The sequence below is a fragment of the Vigna unguiculata genome, chromosome 6 (genome assembly GCF_004118075.2).
Source record: "Vigna unguiculata cultivar IT97K-499-35 chromosome 6, ASM411807v1, whole genome shotgun sequence".
Taxonomy (NCBI): Eukaryota; Viridiplantae; Streptophyta; class Magnoliopsida; order Fabales; family Fabaceae; genus Vigna; species Vigna unguiculata.
The window spans coordinates 12,605,572-12,624,400 of NC_040284.1; the positions used below are offsets into that span (position 1 = coordinate 12,605,572).

The 18,829-nt window shown below is 34.1% G+C and overlaps 2 protein-coding genes and 1 pseudogene across 15 annotated transcripts; 1 reads left to right on the forward strand and 2 right to left on the reverse strand.

The window, feature by feature from the left end:
- Nucleotides 1-6,786: 6,786 nt before the first annotated feature.
- On the reverse strand, nt 6,787-8,207 carry LOC114187053 (annotated as a pseudogene).
- Nucleotides 8,208-12,319: 4,112 nt separating this feature from the next.
- LOC114187697 (protein phosphatase 1 regulatory subunit INH3-like) lies at nt 12,320-17,132 on the reverse strand. 14 transcript variants are annotated; one of them, XR_003605323.1, is made up of 5 exons: nt 17,019-17,132; nt 14,640-14,713; nt 13,441-13,528; nt 13,073-13,098; nt 12,320-12,966 (listed from the first exon to the last, which is right to left on the reverse strand). XR_003605323.1 is itself a non-coding variant. In XM_028076013.1 (4 exons), exons 3-4 carry the CDS (start codon nt 13,467-13,469, stop codon nt 12,528-12,530), a joined length of 468 nt encoding a protein of 155 aa, XP_027931814.1. In that variant the 5' UTR covers nt 13,470-13,528; nt 14,640-14,713; nt 17,019-17,132; the 3' UTR covers nt 12,320-12,527. The 14 variants fall into 14 exon arrangements, 5 of the variants coding, with proteins under 5 accessions (XP_027931814.1, XP_027931816.1, XP_027931813.1 ...); XR_003605329.1 differs by having other exon boundaries at nt 12,901-12,966; nt 13,441-13,548; nt 14,640-14,718; XR_003605328.1 differs by having other exon boundaries at nt 12,936-12,976; nt 13,441-13,548; nt 14,640-14,718.
- On the forward strand, nt 15,039-17,012 carry LOC114187696 (disease resistance protein RML1A-like). The gene is made up of 2 exons (XM_028076011.1): nt 15,039-15,351; nt 15,473-17,012. Exons 1-2 carry the CDS (start codon nt 15,133-15,135, stop codon nt 16,616-16,618), a joined length of 1,365 nt encoding a protein of 454 aa, XP_027931812.1. The 5' UTR covers nt 15,039-15,132; the 3' UTR covers nt 16,619-17,012.
- Nucleotides 17,133-18,829: the final 1,697 nt, after the last annotated feature.

Below are 18,829 nucleotides of genomic sequence, written 5' to 3' on the forward strand. Positions count from 1 at the left end.
GAAAGAAAGAGGTGAGTGACTCTTTTATACAAGTAAAATTTATATATCAATGTTTTGAGGTTTCATATGAATTATTGAAGTTTTTTATCAATATCAATTTTTGATGTCCAAATCCTCTTTGGGTGATTATCTCTCACGTAGTTTATGTTATTTGGTGTGGATTTATGTTGCATTTTCTAAGAATTGCTAAAGATCTTAATCTTTCCATGGAGTAGGTTAGTTTGTTTCAAGTTGTAGAATTGATTTTGTTATTAATCCTTTTGAAAATGAAAATGCAATCGGTTGTCACCCTTCTCCATACAAAACAAATATGGTAGACATAATTTCCTATGAAGCAAACACCTCTTGATTCTGGCATACTAATAAAGTCGATGAATGGTTTTGCCTGCTTTGGAAGCATTTATCTACCTTTCATAAGTGTAGAGCTACTCTCTAATCTTGGATTCCCATTTTCATTTCCTATGAAGCAAACATTTATTGATTTCTAGCATACTAATCAAGTAGACAAATGGTTTTTCAGACTAAAAAATATGCATTTTGCTTAATTCTTTATAAGCGATTGTTGTATGAGGTCTGAAGTGATTGAAGGAATTGGCTAATGATATTAAGAGGCAGAGGATGCAGAAGGATATAGTAATACTAAGGGTCAGAATGGATCTAATGAGAAGGACTTTGGTGATAGTGATTCAAGAGGAAGTCACGTGAAAGAGCTTAAAGTATGAAGTATCTTTCGCATAAGTTACATAAAATATTATCTCAATGTATTTGATATTGAATATGACCAATAATTTGTCTTGGGTTGGCAGCATCTATAGTTGCAGAGGAAAATTGAAAACATGCCAGAAATGATAATGAGAAACTTAGCGTTTATCTAATTTAAGAAACTGAGAATTTGTACCAAAAAATATTTTACCTACCTGGGTGAATTTGGATATGAACTCTGAAGCAATAATGAGAAACCTTATAGCTTACGAAACAATGTTTTTGAAACCATCAATTATAAGATATATACTTTCTTTCTTAAAAGAATCATCAATTATATAAAACTATAATTACTAAATAATAGTACAACACTTTGAAAAAAAAAACAATAATATAAATAATAACAAATCATAATCAATATATAAATAAATAAATAAATAATAAATAATAAATATATACATATAAAACTAAAATTATTATTACTACTTATATAATATATTTTGATATGGTTTAATTGCTCTTGAATACATTAATTACTTCTTCAAATTACGCGAGAAGATAGAATAATAAATTAAAAAATTATGATACTTTTTTAAGAAATTTATCTTATTAATAAACCAATAAAATTATTAAATTACAATAAATAACAACAAAATTATATATAATTTTATAAAATAAATAATAACTGATAATAAATTATTAAATTGTAATAAATATAAGTGACGATAAATAATATAATACAAGTAGAAGAATGATGGTAAAATCTTAATAAATATATAAGCATAAATAATAAGGAATAATGTAACGTCCCATTTAATTAATAAACCAAATTAAAAGGAAACGTCACATAGAATAATATGTTAAGCAGTCCTAGAGTACAATCACAGCTCCGTACAGTAACCAAGGCACACCACGATGCCAAAATAAAGCATAGATGAATAATGACAAAGTTTTCAAAAAAAGAAGCCTAAAGGCTAGACAATACATGGGCCATTGCCCTAAAAGAAAGCCCAATCAGCACAAGAAGTCCAGCCCAGGAAGACTATGCAGCGGATTCATCTCTCTCCTGTTGACCACGATTTCCTCTCGCATCTGCTCCCATCAATAAATTGATGATCATCGCAAAAAGTAGGAGAACAACATACAAGCAATCAAACAAGCAAAGGGTAAGCTAGAGCCAAAAAGATTTTCATCATGCAATCAGGTATACTTTCACAGTCCAATATACATACAACACCCAAACATGTTATGACTTTCAAATCAATACACTAAGACTCGACTTGACTCATCCGGATACGTATAACCTGGTCGGATTCAGCGGATGCTTGCACTTGTGGTGGATACCTCTGCTCACCGCCGAGCTACTCACCCTCGAGCTATGTGTTACAAGTGTTACAATGAATCAATTCCCTCATACACAAGGTTAGCCCTTAATGGGTTTCAGGCCTCCTACTACTCTCACCACAAGAGTCAGTCCGCTCTAAGTGAAACTAACTGACTCCTTAGAGTGTCAGGATGCAACCTTACCTTGAATCCTTACCAAACTATATAGATGGGGCACCACCATGGACACCCACTAACAGGGGCCATGGAATTACGTCCCGACCACTGAAGCATGACCCTGAAATCTCACCTAGAGATTCCAAGGAATTACGCACTGACACAGACCAATCATACTCAATCAATAAAGAAAGATTTATCATGCACATAACTCTCATGCCAACCTTTATAACCAAATCCTCATTCATATTCGATGTTGAATCCATTCCAACTCATCATTCCCAATCCATGAATATAGAATTTCACCTCATACCAATACCATGCCATTTTGATACCAACCATTTTATTGAAATCACATGCCAAGATTTATCCAAGCTCATCATTCACAACTCATACACCCTCTTACTCATGCATATTCACTCATCTCATGCTTTAACATAGCAATCCAACTTAACATCACATTTTGCAAACGATTTAGGGATTTTAGAAATAAAACGGCAACTTGTGTAAAGCTCAGAAAATTTTTGTATTTATATTCAAATTAAATATGATTGAATCAAGAACCAAATGAAACAAGAACCAACTTAATTGAATAACCATAAAGAAAGTTGTAAACCAAACAAGCAACAAGGTCAATGTTGTTAACAACTAAACTACAGTGATCTTGCGATAAAAACTGCTCTCACTACAAAGCACTGATTCAAGATCGGACCGGTCAAAGTCAAAAACTATGTCTTAAGGATCAGCTGTTAAAATATCAGCACGATCCAACGGTTAACGAAGTACTAACGTTTATTTTACAAAAAGTGTGCAGTGTTGTCAACAACCAAATTATAGTGACCTTGCGATAAAAACGGCTCTCACTAAAGAGCTCCGATTAAAGATCCGACCAATCAAAGTCAAGAATTTTGTGTTAAGAATAAGCTGTTAAAATTTCAGCTCGATCCAACGGTTAACGCAGTAGGAATCTTCATTTTACGAAAAGTGTGCAATGTAGAAAAAGAGTAGCGTCACATCAATCAAACATACTCGCACACCATACATTTTTATTCGACAAACAGCCTCATTCAAGCATCACAGCCATACAAGCAGACCAAGAATCGGCAAAATAACTTTAAATACATAAACCCTAGCTTCCCTTACTTGGAAAATGCTAACTCAAGCGAATGAGATCCTTAGCGGACTAGCACCTAAAGCGGAAGCAATCAATGGAACTGAAAACAGTGAGGGATGAATGAAAATGAGCTATGACAGAGACTAGCATGGAACTAAAGCTTGAAGAAAAGAAGGGAACATAGAGAGCTCAAATTACTTGGAGTGAATCGTTCAACGGAGAGGAAAAATAGGAGAGCTCACTCAAACCCTAGCAGAGCTTCTGTTAGAGGGAAAAAGGGTAAGAGCATTGTCTTTACAAAGTGAAGTGTGTCAGAATGAGAGGGGTTAGGCTGCCTTAGGGGCTTTGGACACCCTATGGGCCAGCCCTAGGCCCAACTAGTTTAGGGCAGTCCCTCTTACAATAAGGAGCAGATAAAGGTGGGTCTTACAAATAACAATAAATCATAATAAATAATAACTTATAATAATAATAATAATATAAATGATAATAAAAAATATAAATAAATATAATAAGAAAATAAACAAATTAATTAAAAATAATGATAATGCAAATATTTCTATTTTTTGGTATTTAAATTTATAGATATAATAATTAACTTTAAATTATATATTTATTAAGATTTTGATTATAAAAAGTTTAAAAATAAAACTATTATTACTACCTTATATAATATGATTTACTTCCTTTTGAATTTATTAATTATTTTTTAAATTAACTCACAAATTATGCATAAAATATTCATATGCAAATTTAGAAATTTAGTTACGTAACAAGGTTGAATAATAAATCAAATAATTATGATATTGTTTTTGGTAAGTTTTATAAAACAATGACATTTATAAAAGTGATGATAATGAATTATTTATATTTTTTAGTTAAAATTTCTAATTTCTTTTATAGATATAGTAATTAACTTTAAATTTTATATATATATATATATATTTAAATAAATGTCTTATAACTCAAAATACTATTACCACTTTATATAATATACTTGCTTTTGAATATATGAATTATATTTTAAATTAACTAACAAATTATACATAAAATATTAATATGCAAATTTAGATTGAATAATAAATCAAATAATTATGATATTTTTTATTTTTATTAAATTATTTTTAAAATCAATTATATATTTAAAGATCAAACACTTTTTAATGAGACGTTAAACTTTGATGAAGGTGCATTAACTTCCACTTTTCTCTACCCATTTTATTCTGTTTTTGTCCTCAGGCCTTTCTTTTTCTTTTTGATTCCTGCTTATGTACACCTTAATTCTCCTTTCTTCACACCCAACTTTAGAGTTTTCGATCCATGCACATACTGTTTTTCCCAACTCAAGTGGTATCATATCAAATTTGTTATTGCCAAGGACAATTGAACCTCTTTCAAGTGTTGTGAACTTTTGGCACCATCGTGTAAACTTTTTAAAGTTGTTAGCCATATTCTTTTTCTTATAACATAAGCTTTAAGTGTAACATTTATTCTTGCAATGGAAACATATGCTACTCAGATTTCCACTATTAAGAGACCTCCACTTTGACCTCTTTGTACCTCTTCCAATGAACTCTCACCCATCATGTATAAGTTGAACATATCCTCTTATTTACTTACAATTGTCACTTTAGGTTCCTATATATACAACATAACAACCGTAATTAACTCCCATAAACATTAACAGCTTCAAACATGTGTACAATGTTTGCAAACCAAAACATCAATACATTAATAATTATAGATGCTTTGGTATTATTGTATGTATATTATTTATCTTCAAATGGGTAGAGAATGTGTTTTTGCCTGCAGGAACAAATTTTGAATTTGAAGAATTTTTTTTACAGTGAATATGATTAATGGCTTTTTATATGTACACGTTGTACTGTTGTTAAAAACACATTAAATAAAGATTAACTCTTGCTCAGGCTCTTGACGACCCTTATTACCAAAGCAAGAGCAATTAGAACCTGGAACCGGTATATGGTCGAAGTGGAGGCTAATGTCTTTTATTAGTAGCTGTCATCAGTTAGATGAGTTTCATTGATATGAAGTCTGATTTTTACTTCTTTTATTTCTGTTAGTTTTGGTTCTCTGCAATGAACTCCATTATCCTATACGAGTTTTCGATATGTACCAAAGACATCCTCAACCTGACACAGTTGTATTGTTTTTCATGCATTAACCTTAAAATTGGAAGATGTGACCTTGTTCTACATTTGGCATGATTATTATCTAAAACTGTTTCTTTACGTCCGTTTTTTTTTTTTTTTTGATTTTTTTAGCAACGTCAATTTTCTATGTTGTGCTTCAGTTGAATTGTCACTTTCTTCCCAGCCTCGGGCCATGATTGTGTTTCTTAGTTTGAGTATTAAATTTTTTCAAGTTTTTCAGCTTTGACTTAATGGCTTGGTTTTGGAAGTCTATCAGAAACTGGTGTTGAATGGGAAGTTGAAATCCATTTCCTAGTCTTCCATGTGAAATCCTAATACCGTGATATTTACAATTTTGTTTGGTTTGAAGGTTATTGCGGAGAGGCTCTCTGAGGAAGAAATTGGTGGTCTGAAGGAGTTATTCAAGATGATCGATGCAGATAACAGTGGAACTATAACATTTGATGAGCTAAAAGAAGGGTTAAAGCGGGTAGGATCTGATCTAATGGAGTCTGAAATCAAGGATCTCATGGATGCATCCTTTAATTTGTTATCTGTGCTGTTTTGCCTCCAATATTTGGTTCTGATGTATGATCTTGCACGTGGTTACAGGCAGACATTGATAACAGTGGGACACTTGACTATGGTGAATTCATTGCTGCTGCGGTTCACTTGAATAAGTTGGAGAGGGAGGAAAATCTGGTATCAGCTTTCTCCTATTTTGACAAAGATGGAAGTGGTTACATAACCATTGATGTCCATATTGATGAAATTGTCAAGGAAATTGATCAAGACAACGTAAGTATTCGTTTCTGTTTGTGGTTGTCGTAAGTTTCTGCAACACTTGATTATAGGGTTGGGTTGTTAATGCAAGATTTGTCGTGCAGGATGGACAGACAGATTATGGGGAATTCGCTGCCATGATGAGAAAGGGCAATGGAGGAATCGGCAGGCGAGAACCATCAGGAGCACCCTCAACTTCAGAGATGCTCTGGGAATTATAGGACATGGCTCTCATGATTAAATAATTGTACCTTAAATAACTATCTGGTCATGAAATTTTGAACAAGAAAAACTTTGGTGAGTATGGACAACTTTAGTAGCCTGACCAAAACTTGCATTTATGAATACACCCATGGATAAAAATTACCTTCACTACCTGTATAGTTTTAGAAAAGGAAAAGAATTGAACGCCTTTATATTTTCACTTTAACTTTTACACATGACGAGATAAGTGTGGTTAAATGAAGATTTAAGTAAAAATGATTATCTAGAGTCAAATATATACATAATCAAAATCAAAAGGTAGAGAACAACTTTGAGCGTACATGGTCCTCATCGTTTACCAATAACAAGAACTGGTACAGAAAATTCAAAGTAATTGAAGTAATTGTTTGAGATGGAGGAAACTTAATCAGAAGGGTAATTTGGTATGTATTTGGTACAGAAGGGCGATACAACATTTATCTTGAACCGTTTATTTGGGTGCAATTTGGTCCTTCACAGTTTACTGGAAGCAGGAATAAATTTGGTATGACGCCCCTGACAAAAAATTTTGCCAGTTTTTTTCTTCTTGAACTCTACACTTATAACAGCAACAACCTTCCCAACGCGCAATGCTCTGGCCTCGATCTCAATCTCCTCCTAACATAACAATGCAAAACTATTGTTACTGCACTAATATTTTTGCATTACATCCATTATCAGAAACCACAATAACAACTCCTTAAATTCCACTCCTCCAAATAAATGTTTGAAACAATCACACTGGTATTGCAATAATTCAAAGAATAGGCCATGTCAACCAATCAAGTTCTCCAACACACCACACCCACACTCACCTACTTTAACATAGAAAAGACAAATATTTTTACTTTTCTGCTAATCATTTGCAAAATAGTTCCCAAATCATCAGAGAAATTTAGTTGAGGTAACCAAGTCTAGAACTTGAGCAACATGTTTGGTCAAAACACATTTCAGCAACCAAGTCTCAGAATACATACTAAACTAATGTCTTCTAACGCCACTATTACTCAATTCAATACAATGTGACAGACAGTCCAAGGAAGAAACACCAAAGATGTTCACACACGAAAACTTGCATTCCGAAGAGCAATTAATGGAACAAAAATCAATCTCCCAAACCAAACCTGACCCCATATTCATTATGAGTAAATGGATCATTATAACAAATCACAAATCGCAAATCAATAATCAAAGGAGATAGATAGTTGGTGAGATACATCGACATAGGCAGCATCCAATTAGGAAACATTAATCTCAACGGAAACCCCCGTATTGGGAACTGTGAACCCAACGGTGGGAATCACGGCGGACCCCACCACATCCACCAGCGCAGCGGTGGCACCACCGTGCAACGTATTGCCAGCGTTCTGCACAAAGAAAATCCCATAAAAGAATTAAAACGAGAAAAAATAAAAATGAAAGAAGAAAAAGGTGTGAGCAAGTGCACGTACGAGTAAACGTTGTGGTATTTTCATGGAACAGAGAATGCGACCAGGTTCGATGAGATCAACCTTAAGCGAATTCATAATTAAGGGTTCCAGAAACCTCGGTGGTAACCCATCAACCTCCGATGATGTTCCCACTTCTTTCTCCAAGTACCTCTTCACTGCATCCAAGTCCATTTTCACTCTCTCCCAATCCAATCCCAAGCTTCTCCTAAATTATTTTGGTTCTTTTATATGTTCCCAAAATTTCACTTTTTGCTTCGTTCTCCCAAAGTTGACTTTCAATCCCACATTTTAAGCAGGGTTAAATATGTATTGTCCTTTAACTTTAAACTTTAGTTAAAATTAAAATTAGTTTTTTTTTTTTTATTTTGAAATAATTTAGTCGTTCAATTTTAGTTCTTTTAATCAAATTTTATTAAGTTTAATTGACATTTCAAACATATTTTATTATAGTACTTCAGTTTGTTTATACCATTTGACACATGTTCGCTTCAATATTAACTAAGAAACACGTTTAAAACGTCAAATAAACTTAAATTTTGGTTAAAAGGACTAATCCACACATTGATAAAGATAAGAGACTAAATTAATTCAAAATTATCAAAAGAAACTAATTTTAGTTTTAACTAAGATTTAAATGATAAAAAATGTATTTAACCTTTTTAATTATTATAATATATTGGAAATCATATACTTATGACCATTGTACAACCCATTTAATAATAGAGTAATACCTAACACTATTTGAAGTTAAAAATAATAACCATATGAACAAAAATAATCTCAAAATTTTACTACCCAATATAAAATAATAAACACACACAAATAAATTAGTTTATATAGAATAATAATGTAAGACCCCCATTTTATTTTCTGCCCTAAACTTAGGGGCTGCCCTTGTAAGTGGGTCTAAGGGTTGGCCCAGCATATAAGATCTTACTATGTTGCCCTAATCCCACCTCACTTTCACTCTTTCAGAAACCAGCCGTCATCCCCCACTACCTCACAGAACGCTCTGCTAGGGTTTGCCCTAAGATCCACCTTGTTCAAGCTCAAACTCATTTCCGGCTCCACGTAAGTGTCTTTTTCCAGATTTTATGGCTTCCATCGTTTTCCCTCCACTTTTTCCACGGTTAAAGTTTAGTAATAATGCGCCCTTGTTCCTACCTTCTGTTTTCAGCTCGTTAGTTCACTAGTAGAGCTGCAGTATCCGTCGTCGTGCCGTCAAGGCTTCTGTTGACCCTTTTTTCAGGTACGGGAAGTTAGGGTTCCAGTCTTTTGGTGTTATTTTGGCTGTTCTTGAGTTAGTTACTGATTGCACGGATAAATCCTTCGGTTTGGTGTGATTGAATGCTTTTTATGCTTGGAGGTTCGATAGATATGGCTGTTGCAGGTGAAACAGTGGCGAGACCTGTTAATCTCGCCCAAGCGAGCCAGTCTCGCCTAGGCGAGACAAACAGGGATTCGCCCAAGCCAGCTTGCGCAAGAGGTCGCTCAGGTGACCCGCTCAAAATTTTGAGCGAGCAGGCAACTCGCCCAGGCGAGAGGGGTCTCGCCTAAGCGAGATCCCGCGTTGCTCATGCCCCTGATCTTGTGCCCTCGCCTAGGCGGAGGGGGAACTCGCCTGAGCGAGACCCCTCAACTTGAGCGAGGTGCTGGGCGAGACAGTGCTGTGTTTGGATGTCCGTTGGTTCCTGAATGATCTGTTTTGGTTGAGTATGATTGTATGATGAGTGGTATGTATATGATGGAGCATGAAGTATATTTGACATGATTCATGAATTATAGATGATGGGTTGGTATGAGAATTGGCATGTGAATTAAATGAGACGGATAATATTAAAGTGGCATGATAACATGATGAGTTGGATCTTATTTACATGGATAGACTATGTGGTGTTGGAATGAGTGGGGCCCGGATCACGAAAGGCATTGGCATCAACGGTTTGTACGAGTGATGTATATCTATGCTTGGTAATTATTATTTTGGTTATGTGAATGAGGTTGATCTGTGTCAGTGCATAATTCCTTGGGGTCTCTAGGTGAGACTTTCAGGGTTGCGCTTCAACGGTCGGGACGTAATTCCATGGCCCATGTTAGTGGGTGTCCATGGTGGTGCCCCATCTGTATAACTAGGTAAGGATTCAAGGTAAGGACTGCATCCTGACACTCTAAGGGGCCAGTTAGTCTCACTTAGAGCGGACTGACTCCTGTGGTGAGAGTAGCAGGAGGCCTGAAATTCATTAAGGGCTAACCTTGTGGTGAGGGAGATTTGATTCATCGTAACACTTGTAACACATAGCTCGGAGATGAGCAGCTCAGGGTCGAGCAGAGATATTCACCACAAGTGCAAGCATCCGCTGAATCCGACTGAGTTATACGTATCCGGATGAGTCGTGTCGAGTCGTAGTGTATTGAGTGAAGAGTCATAACATGTTTGGTTGTTATATGGATATGAGATGATGAAAATATGTCTGACTGTATGATGAATATGTTGTTGGCTCTAGCTTACCCGTTTTGTTGCATGGTTGTGTTGTATGTGGCTATTCTTTCTTGCGATGAAGGGAACGGCGATTCCGCAGCTTAGCCATCTGGGCTGGATTTTACACTTCTTTCCTTCATGTCTTTTTTAGGGCTATGACCCCTGTATTCGTGGTTATTACATTGTAAACTTTTAGTTAGATCGTTATCCTGCTTTTGTTGGCATCGTGGTGTGCCTAGTTTTGTAGGGGTGATGTTGAGAACCCCAGAACTACGTCGTTATTCTATCTTATGTGTGGCGTTTCCTTTAATTGCGTTTATAAATTAAATGGGACGTTACAAATAACATTATGAATATAAGCATTGATAAAAAATAATAATAAAAATTATACCAATTAAATTTTAACTTAATAAAATAAAATAGTATGATAAAAACACATAAATTGTGAAGATTTGACTTAGTATGATTTGTTTAAAAGGTTTCTAAACGAATGACATAGTTAAATGATCCAGTAATTACATGCAATAGACAATTTGATTGAATCATTTAGTATTGTCCAGAGGATTAGAGGATTAGTCTTGTAACATTTAGTATTGTCTAGTATATCATGTACAATTTGATTGAATCATCTGACGTGGTATCATATAATGGCTACTAAGCTTATTTGTTAAAAGCATTGTTCATGCATTAAGGGTGTGTTCTTTTGAGCGGAAGGATTTGAGGGAGATGATTTATTTGAGTGGATTTGGGGAGTAAAGTTTATATTGTATTTTTTTAAGGGATTTGGAGGTGCTAGTGAAGTGGATTTGAGAGTAAATTTTGTAAAAGTTTGTGTAAGATTTGACTAATGTAACTAATAAAAAAAAATTTAATTTATGAAAAAGTAAGATTACTTAATTGTCCTTGGTGTTAAAAGTGGTATAAAATAATAATTAGATAAGTTATAATTAATTTTGAATTTTTTTCTTGATAAAAAATATTAATGCTATTTATTAATTGAAAAAAATAAATATGTTGATATATTTGATTTGAATCGCAAATCCCAAATCGTGGACAAATTGTGGAATCAGATAAACCAAAACGAAATTGAATGAAGAACTAAAACACATTTTGGAATCAGATACATGACAAATGGAACCGGATACATTGAACAAAAGTTATTGTGGATGTTGGATTCAAATCCAAGTACAATGTATCTAGTTCCATTAATACTTCATAATCACAGTTGTTGTTGATATCTCCATGAAGGAGCAACAATGGTGGAAAGCCACAAAAATGGAAATGGTGCAAAGCTTGGAAAGTGCTATGGAGGGGCAGAGTGATAAAATGACAACGTTCTCTCTTAAATCTCTTCAAAATCAGAGGATGCAAAATGTTGGAAAATCTCGCAAATCATCACTTTTGATTCAATTCATTTACTTTTGTCAAAAACAAACATGATTATTCCCGTAGTTCATTACTCTTCATCCTCTTACTGCAGTAATTATGTTGAAAAGAACTCACCCTAAGCAAGTATCTTCAAATATAGGAGCTTTTAGCCTTGGTATTACGTTAACATTTGAGTTGTCTAAGTGAAAAGTTTGTCGTGAAGAGAAAACTCTATGTTGTAATCTCTGGTTTAATGAACTTTCTCTTTGAAGCTCATTAACACATCAATTCGTGTGTGTATGCTTGTTCTTTATGTATCCTCTCTTTCACCTTCTTTTGTTTCTAACACTTGCAATATACTCTATTTCCTATGTGTTTATGTGATAGTTGATCTTGAGTGAATTTGTGAGCTATTCTACAACAAATTAGGGGTCGGTGTAAGTACGGTACAATAGAGAAGATCGAAAGGTCAAACAAAAGAATGAATTTTCTTTTCAAAAACACCCCCATTCTTTGAACCCAGGAATTGAGACAAAAATTAGTGAAACTCTTATTCACTACTAAAGTAGGCAATTATTTGTGACACTCAAATTTAAACTAAACATCTTCTAGTGTCAATGTCATAATCTTATAATTGCAACCGAAATTAAATAATTATCGAGTTGCAAACCTAAGTTCAACGATTTCACCAATTACTCTACAAATATATGTTTTAGGTTTCATTAATCAATTCTCTAGGTGCTTGGGCCAGCTTTATCATGATTCTTACAGCAAAACCCAGTATCGTGAGGGTGTTCGTCATAGTGATGTTCATCTTCATCGCTGTCATCTTCATCAAAGGGCTTCTCCTTATGGAAGATACAACACCTTTTGGAACTCTTCTTCTGCATGAACTCATTGTCCACGGTGCCCTCTTTCCAACTGACCTTTTTCTTCTTGCGATTGAGGGGGAGGAAAAGTACTTCTTCTGGTTGTTGTTGTTGGTGCTGAGATGAAGAGGTAGATGGCTCAGAGTTTTGAATTGTTATGGTGGTGGTGCCAGTGATGGAAGAGGAAGACAACACTACTGGCCTGGTGGTGTTCGTGCGTCTGTCCATGACTGTTCTCTTAAAGTTCAAGAGATTGGAGAGACAAAATACTTTCTGGTTGTTCTGTTCCTGTTTGTTCTCCAATCTGCGTTCAACTTAGAATATGAAATAATGTCAATGCTTAATAATCAAATTTATTTTGACAAAGTTGTGTTTGTCAACTTCTTTTGTATTATTTTAGCGTAATGTACCTGTCGTTGTCCCATGTCACAAAGTGCTACAACATGATATAAAAAAGGGTCAGTGTCCCTATTGCTATCCCCAATAAAGTGGGGAATGAAAAAATAAAACACAATCCCAAATTCAATCTCTTATATGCCCTAAATAGCTTGTTTGCACGTTCTAGTATTAAGAAAACAATTGACAGTATGACTAGCTATTGATAAGTTTGGTGGTTTGATCAAGTCTCACATTTTAAATTTGTTAGTACAAAATTTTACATCTACTCTCTAATTTTGCTCTTCCGAAAAGGAACAATACCAACACTGAAAAGTGGCATAATCTATTCCCCATGTTGAAAACAATCAGCATTAAATATGATTAGAAGCAATTCCCCCACCTGTACAAAAGGATCAAAACCTTCCACATCTTCGGCAATATTTAAGGATACCCATATTCCACCACCATACAATCCTGTTATATGAAACCTGCCAAAACCAAAACAAGCCTAGTACAACAATTAAATGAATTCCAACAACTTTGGACAAATCCAAAGATCATTTTATGGTATATTCATCACACAAGGTTTCAAGATCCCGACAAATCCAATGTCAAATAATCACTAAAAATCACAAAACCCAAAAACATAATGTGACCAGCCACTCTTTCGAAACTCCAAATAACAAAACTTCGAAAAATTCCAACAACCCTTGAATAGGTTATTCATGGCTAATACATTTGTTAAAATCTGACTAGTCACCTTGATTATAATTCTCATTTCAATTACTTCTTTTTACATCCAGAAGACTAGATTTGAGACAAGAGAACTAAATTTGACCAACAACTTGTCAATCTTTACATATAAGGTACAAAAAAAAAAGTTATAGAATACGAACCAAATCAAGAATGTATTACATATAAATGAATCAAAGCAAATAAAGAATGCATAAGGGACTATTTTATTCGTATTAGAATCAATTCAATATTTTTTTATACGTAGGGACCAAACTAAGAGTTTTCTTGAGTAGAGACTAATAGAGATATATTTTTCAGTACATATTTAAAATAAACAATATAAAATATAAATATAATATCATATTATTCAAAATATTATTTACTAAAAAAAGTTTCGTTCTTAAAATATATACCCAAAAAAATTTAGTTGTAGGAATGGCATGTAACATTCACTGGCCAAAAATCAGTCTAGTTCGATTCTAGTCCTATCTCTCTTCTAGAACCCTGTGATTCTTTACCCCCTCCAAAGTACTATTACTTGCTCAATGTTTTGATGAAAAGAATAGTTGGTGATTTTGCCAATCATATATCAGGAGAAGGATAACTGTTTTTTTGGCTGATTTAAGTGTCAATAAATTTTGTTTGCAATCGATCTTGCTTATATATACACCCATACATCGAATTTGTCATAATCAACAGAAACTAATAACAAAATTGAAACAACAACATCAATAACATCCATTTATGTATTTAGGAGTATTCAAGAATAATTTTCTGGGCATTTGCGCACATTTGTAAGTATCACATCTGGTGGAACAGACACCGTAATCAGTATATCATACAATGTAAGCAATTCGTTCAAACCTTGTTGTAAAGAATTAAAAGATCTTTGGCCGTATGTCCACCGTCCTACGTACCAACAGAATTATGCTTTATCTCTGCACTAAATCAAACACAAGAAAAAAACAAGAATTAAAAAAATATGAAAAGGAAGGAAAATCGACAAAAACATACAAAATCAGAAACCCAACAGAATATCAATTTTAACACTGTCCACATTTCCCCAACTACGATAGATGTTATGGTAATCTTCAGCATTGCACGAGGTGATAGTTTGAAACCTCCCTGCCCTGTGTGCAGGGTTAAATGAACCATGAGGATAGTGCCCATTTGATGGTAAATGAAATGATCCCGAGGGTATAGCAGGCTCACACAAGTCCAATGGAAAGAGTAAAACAAAACAACCAAGGGATTATGGGAACATATATTCTTGATCCGGTTTCTTTGAGATCAAAAGTACAAAAACAAAAACAGACAAGGGAATTGTTATCGTTTGAGCTCTAATTCCTTTACAAAGATGGTTAGCATGAGATTTCTTAAAATCCATTCTTCATACTGCTCAAGCCATTTTAATGTGCACCTTCCTAGCGGTCTGGAGTCACTATCTGATAAATTGAGGTATTTTCGTTGGGATGGATTTTGTCATGAGTCTTTGTCGTCCAATTTTCATGCAGAATATCTTGTTGAGCTTGACATGCGTCGTAGCAAGCTTAAAAAGCTTTGGGAAGGTGTTCAGGTATGAATGTGGCTATACGTACTAAATGTTTCTCCAATTTGTATAGGTTTCTCTTTTAGTCAAAGCTCGTGAGTGTGAATTTAACAATTTCTGAACACCGTGATGCATTTTGTTGTTACAGAGCCTGGTGAACTTGGAGAAAATTCACCTAGAAGCCTCTCGAGATCTGGTTGAGATTCCAGACTTATCCAAGGCAGAAATACTTAAAAGAATTGACCTCTCTTATTGTGAAAGCTTGCGTAAGCTCCACCCTTCCATATCATCCCTCCCCAAGCTTACACATTTGGAATTAAGTGGCTGTAGAAAGATTGAAAATCTGAATGTTCATTCAAAATATCTGCAGAGATTGAACCTCGAAGGTTGTTCATCTCTTAAGGAGTTGTCAGTGACATCACATAAAATGGTGTTCTTGGACTTATCTTATACTGCTATATGTTCGTTGCCATCATCAATTCAATATAATACGGAACTTGCTCGACTTTTTCTAAAGGGTTGCGACAATCTATCATTCGTACAATCACCCCCTAACATCATTGGCCACTTGTTCTCTTTACTACTTTTAGACTTGAGTGGAACTAATGTGGAGAGTTTACCTGCAAGCATAAAAAACCTTTCAATGATGAAACTATTGGTGTTAGATGATTGCAGGACCCTCGTGTCTCTACTGGAGCTTCCACGATCCTTGGAAATGCTGACAGCCTATAACTGCACTTCTTTGGAGACAGTCTTCACTCAATTACTAGTTTCTGAACACATGTTACAGAGTTGCAAGCCCTACTTATCCAAACAATATTATTATCCTAAGCAATTTGAGGGTGGATGTGCCGTTTTCCCTGGAGATCATATCATGAATGACTTTGGATTTCATGCTGAAGATAGTTCAATAACTATTCCTTATCTCTCACTACCTGAGTTGTGTGGTTTCATTTGTTGTTTCGTTCTTTCTGAGGGATCAATAGAGGGACATATTTCGTGTTCTATCTATCAAGATAGCGAACAAGTTGGGATAGACGAAGGCCAACTACTTCACACAGCTTTAATATCAGATCACGTGGTATTTTTGTTTGTTGAAATATGTGACCATTTTAATGGAATACCTTTTAAGTTTCAATTTAATTACTATTTAATTACTATGACACCTTTCGACACAAAGACGAACGAGTTAGAATCAAAGAGTGTTATTCTGCAACCAACTTTCAGGAAAAAAACGAACAATGAAATAGTTAAACTTCAAATCTACCTTGGTAATGAATACAAAGGTAGATAAATAAATAAACAAATAAACAAGGTCAAAATAAAAAGAGATTAATAAACAAAATATGACTCAGATTCCACACTAACGCTACGAAATGCAATGAAATCTTCACAAACCAATTACCATTGAAAGAATAACAAATCAAGAACAGATCTGATTATTTCACAACATTAAACCAAAACGATCACGTGGATCAAGACCCAAGGGAATCACCAAACAAAAATACCCTCATAATCATCACAGATCCAACAAAAAGAGCATCACCCAGATCACAAAAAATCGCGCATTAGCCCAAATATCAAATATTTACGCAGCAAAATTCAGAAACACCAAATGGGGCCAGCGGCACCCAGTTGATACAGAAATAGAGAGAGAAACTGGGGAAAACAGAGGAATAAGAAAAACAACTTACGAATTGTAGACCGTGAAGCGAAAAAAAGGAGAAAAGACGAAGGCAAGAAAACAATTCTTCAGAAAGAGGAAGATGGAAAATGGTAGTTCTCAGATATAGATTTGGACTCTACACACTTTGTATGTATATATACTTATATTTCTACCCGTGCTATGGTTTTAAAAATTAAAGTATATTTAATAAATTAATTTTAAATTTGAAGTATAATTAAATTTAATATAAATATTATATTTTATAAAAATAAATAATATTTTTTTAATTTGTTTTATGATCAAAATATATTTAAATTATTTATATATATTTTTAACAAAATGTATTGTATATATTTATTTGTATCCATGTAATGTATATAATTTTAAAAATTATACAACTATGATTAAATTTAGTATAAATATTTTATTTTATAAAATTAAATAATAATATCTTAATTATTTTTATGATAAAAATTATTTAAGTTATTTATATATCTTTTTCAATAAAATATGTTATATATAATTATTTTAAATAATATACTGAGTTAATTAAGAAATAAAATTTAGTTTTAAATAAAATATTGATTTGACAATGTAGAAAAACATAAATGCTAAATTCCCAAAAATAACAAAAATGATGAACAATACAAAAATTGTTGATTAAACTATTTATGTAAGACTTTAGAAAATGGCGTTTTAAAAGTGATAGTGGTTTAAAAATAGTGAAACTCGATTATTTTAATATTAAAAGGAGGTTTTAGTATAAATAGAATCGTTATAGACGAGTTTTATTATTTTAAAACACACTATCTCTCTAGAAACTACTTTTCTAGAGTTCTCTGACTTCTCTCTAGAGGTTCTGTCTCTCTAGTCCTCTGATTGAAGAACCGAGACCGTAGGATTGGTCCTCTCGGCGAGCTCTTCAAATTCGACCGATCAGTTTCTCCATTCGCGTAAGTTGAGTTTCTGCTGTCTTTTTAGTCTTTTTCTGTTTTCTGTTTTCTGTTGCATGCAAGCCCTCTACCGCTTTCATGCGACGTTTTAATCATCAGTATGAGTCTCTGCTGATCAGTGATCATAACAGTATGTCCTAATCGTTCTTGTGATGTTTCTATGTGTAGATAGAGCATCCTGTGGAGTTAGAAGCGTTGTCATTTTTAAAGCGTTGACGTATATAAAATTGTCTAAGCAGGATAACAAGTAAGGGAAGCTAACTGATTCTTCTAAATTTCACATATAAACCATGTCTAATGAACTTGATTGCATAATTGTATGCTGAATTGATGTTTGGAATGTGTGATTGGGTATATGATTGAGTGTGGACATGAATTTTGGGTTGCATCTGAGAACAGATTGGGAATCTGGTATTTTCGCCTAAGTGAGTCGCTCTTGCCTGAGCGAAAACACCAGAAACTCATCCCTTGTCACTACGCGAGATCTCGCTTGAGCGAGAGTCACTCTCGTCTAAGCGAGACAGCTTAGCCGTCTAAGCGAGACAGCTTAGCCTGAGCGAGAATTTGCTCAGCGTTTGGGTTGTTCTCTATTTCGAGCCTCGCTCAGGCGAGAATGATTCACCTAAGCGAAAGAGCCCTTTAGCCTAGGCGAGACCTTCTAGCTTGGGCGAGAACCTCTGCAGCCAAGTGTTATTTCTTTGTTTCTATTGGATGAAGCTATGTTTGAATGTTAAAATGCGAACTTAGTTATGATATGCATGAATTGTTATGACTAGTAAAATGTGTGGTGAAATTGCATGAAGTTGGAATATGAGAAGATGTGGTTGAAGTATGATTTCAAGGGAAATTCTAAGGGGAATGTTTTAGTGCATGTAAAGACATAAGG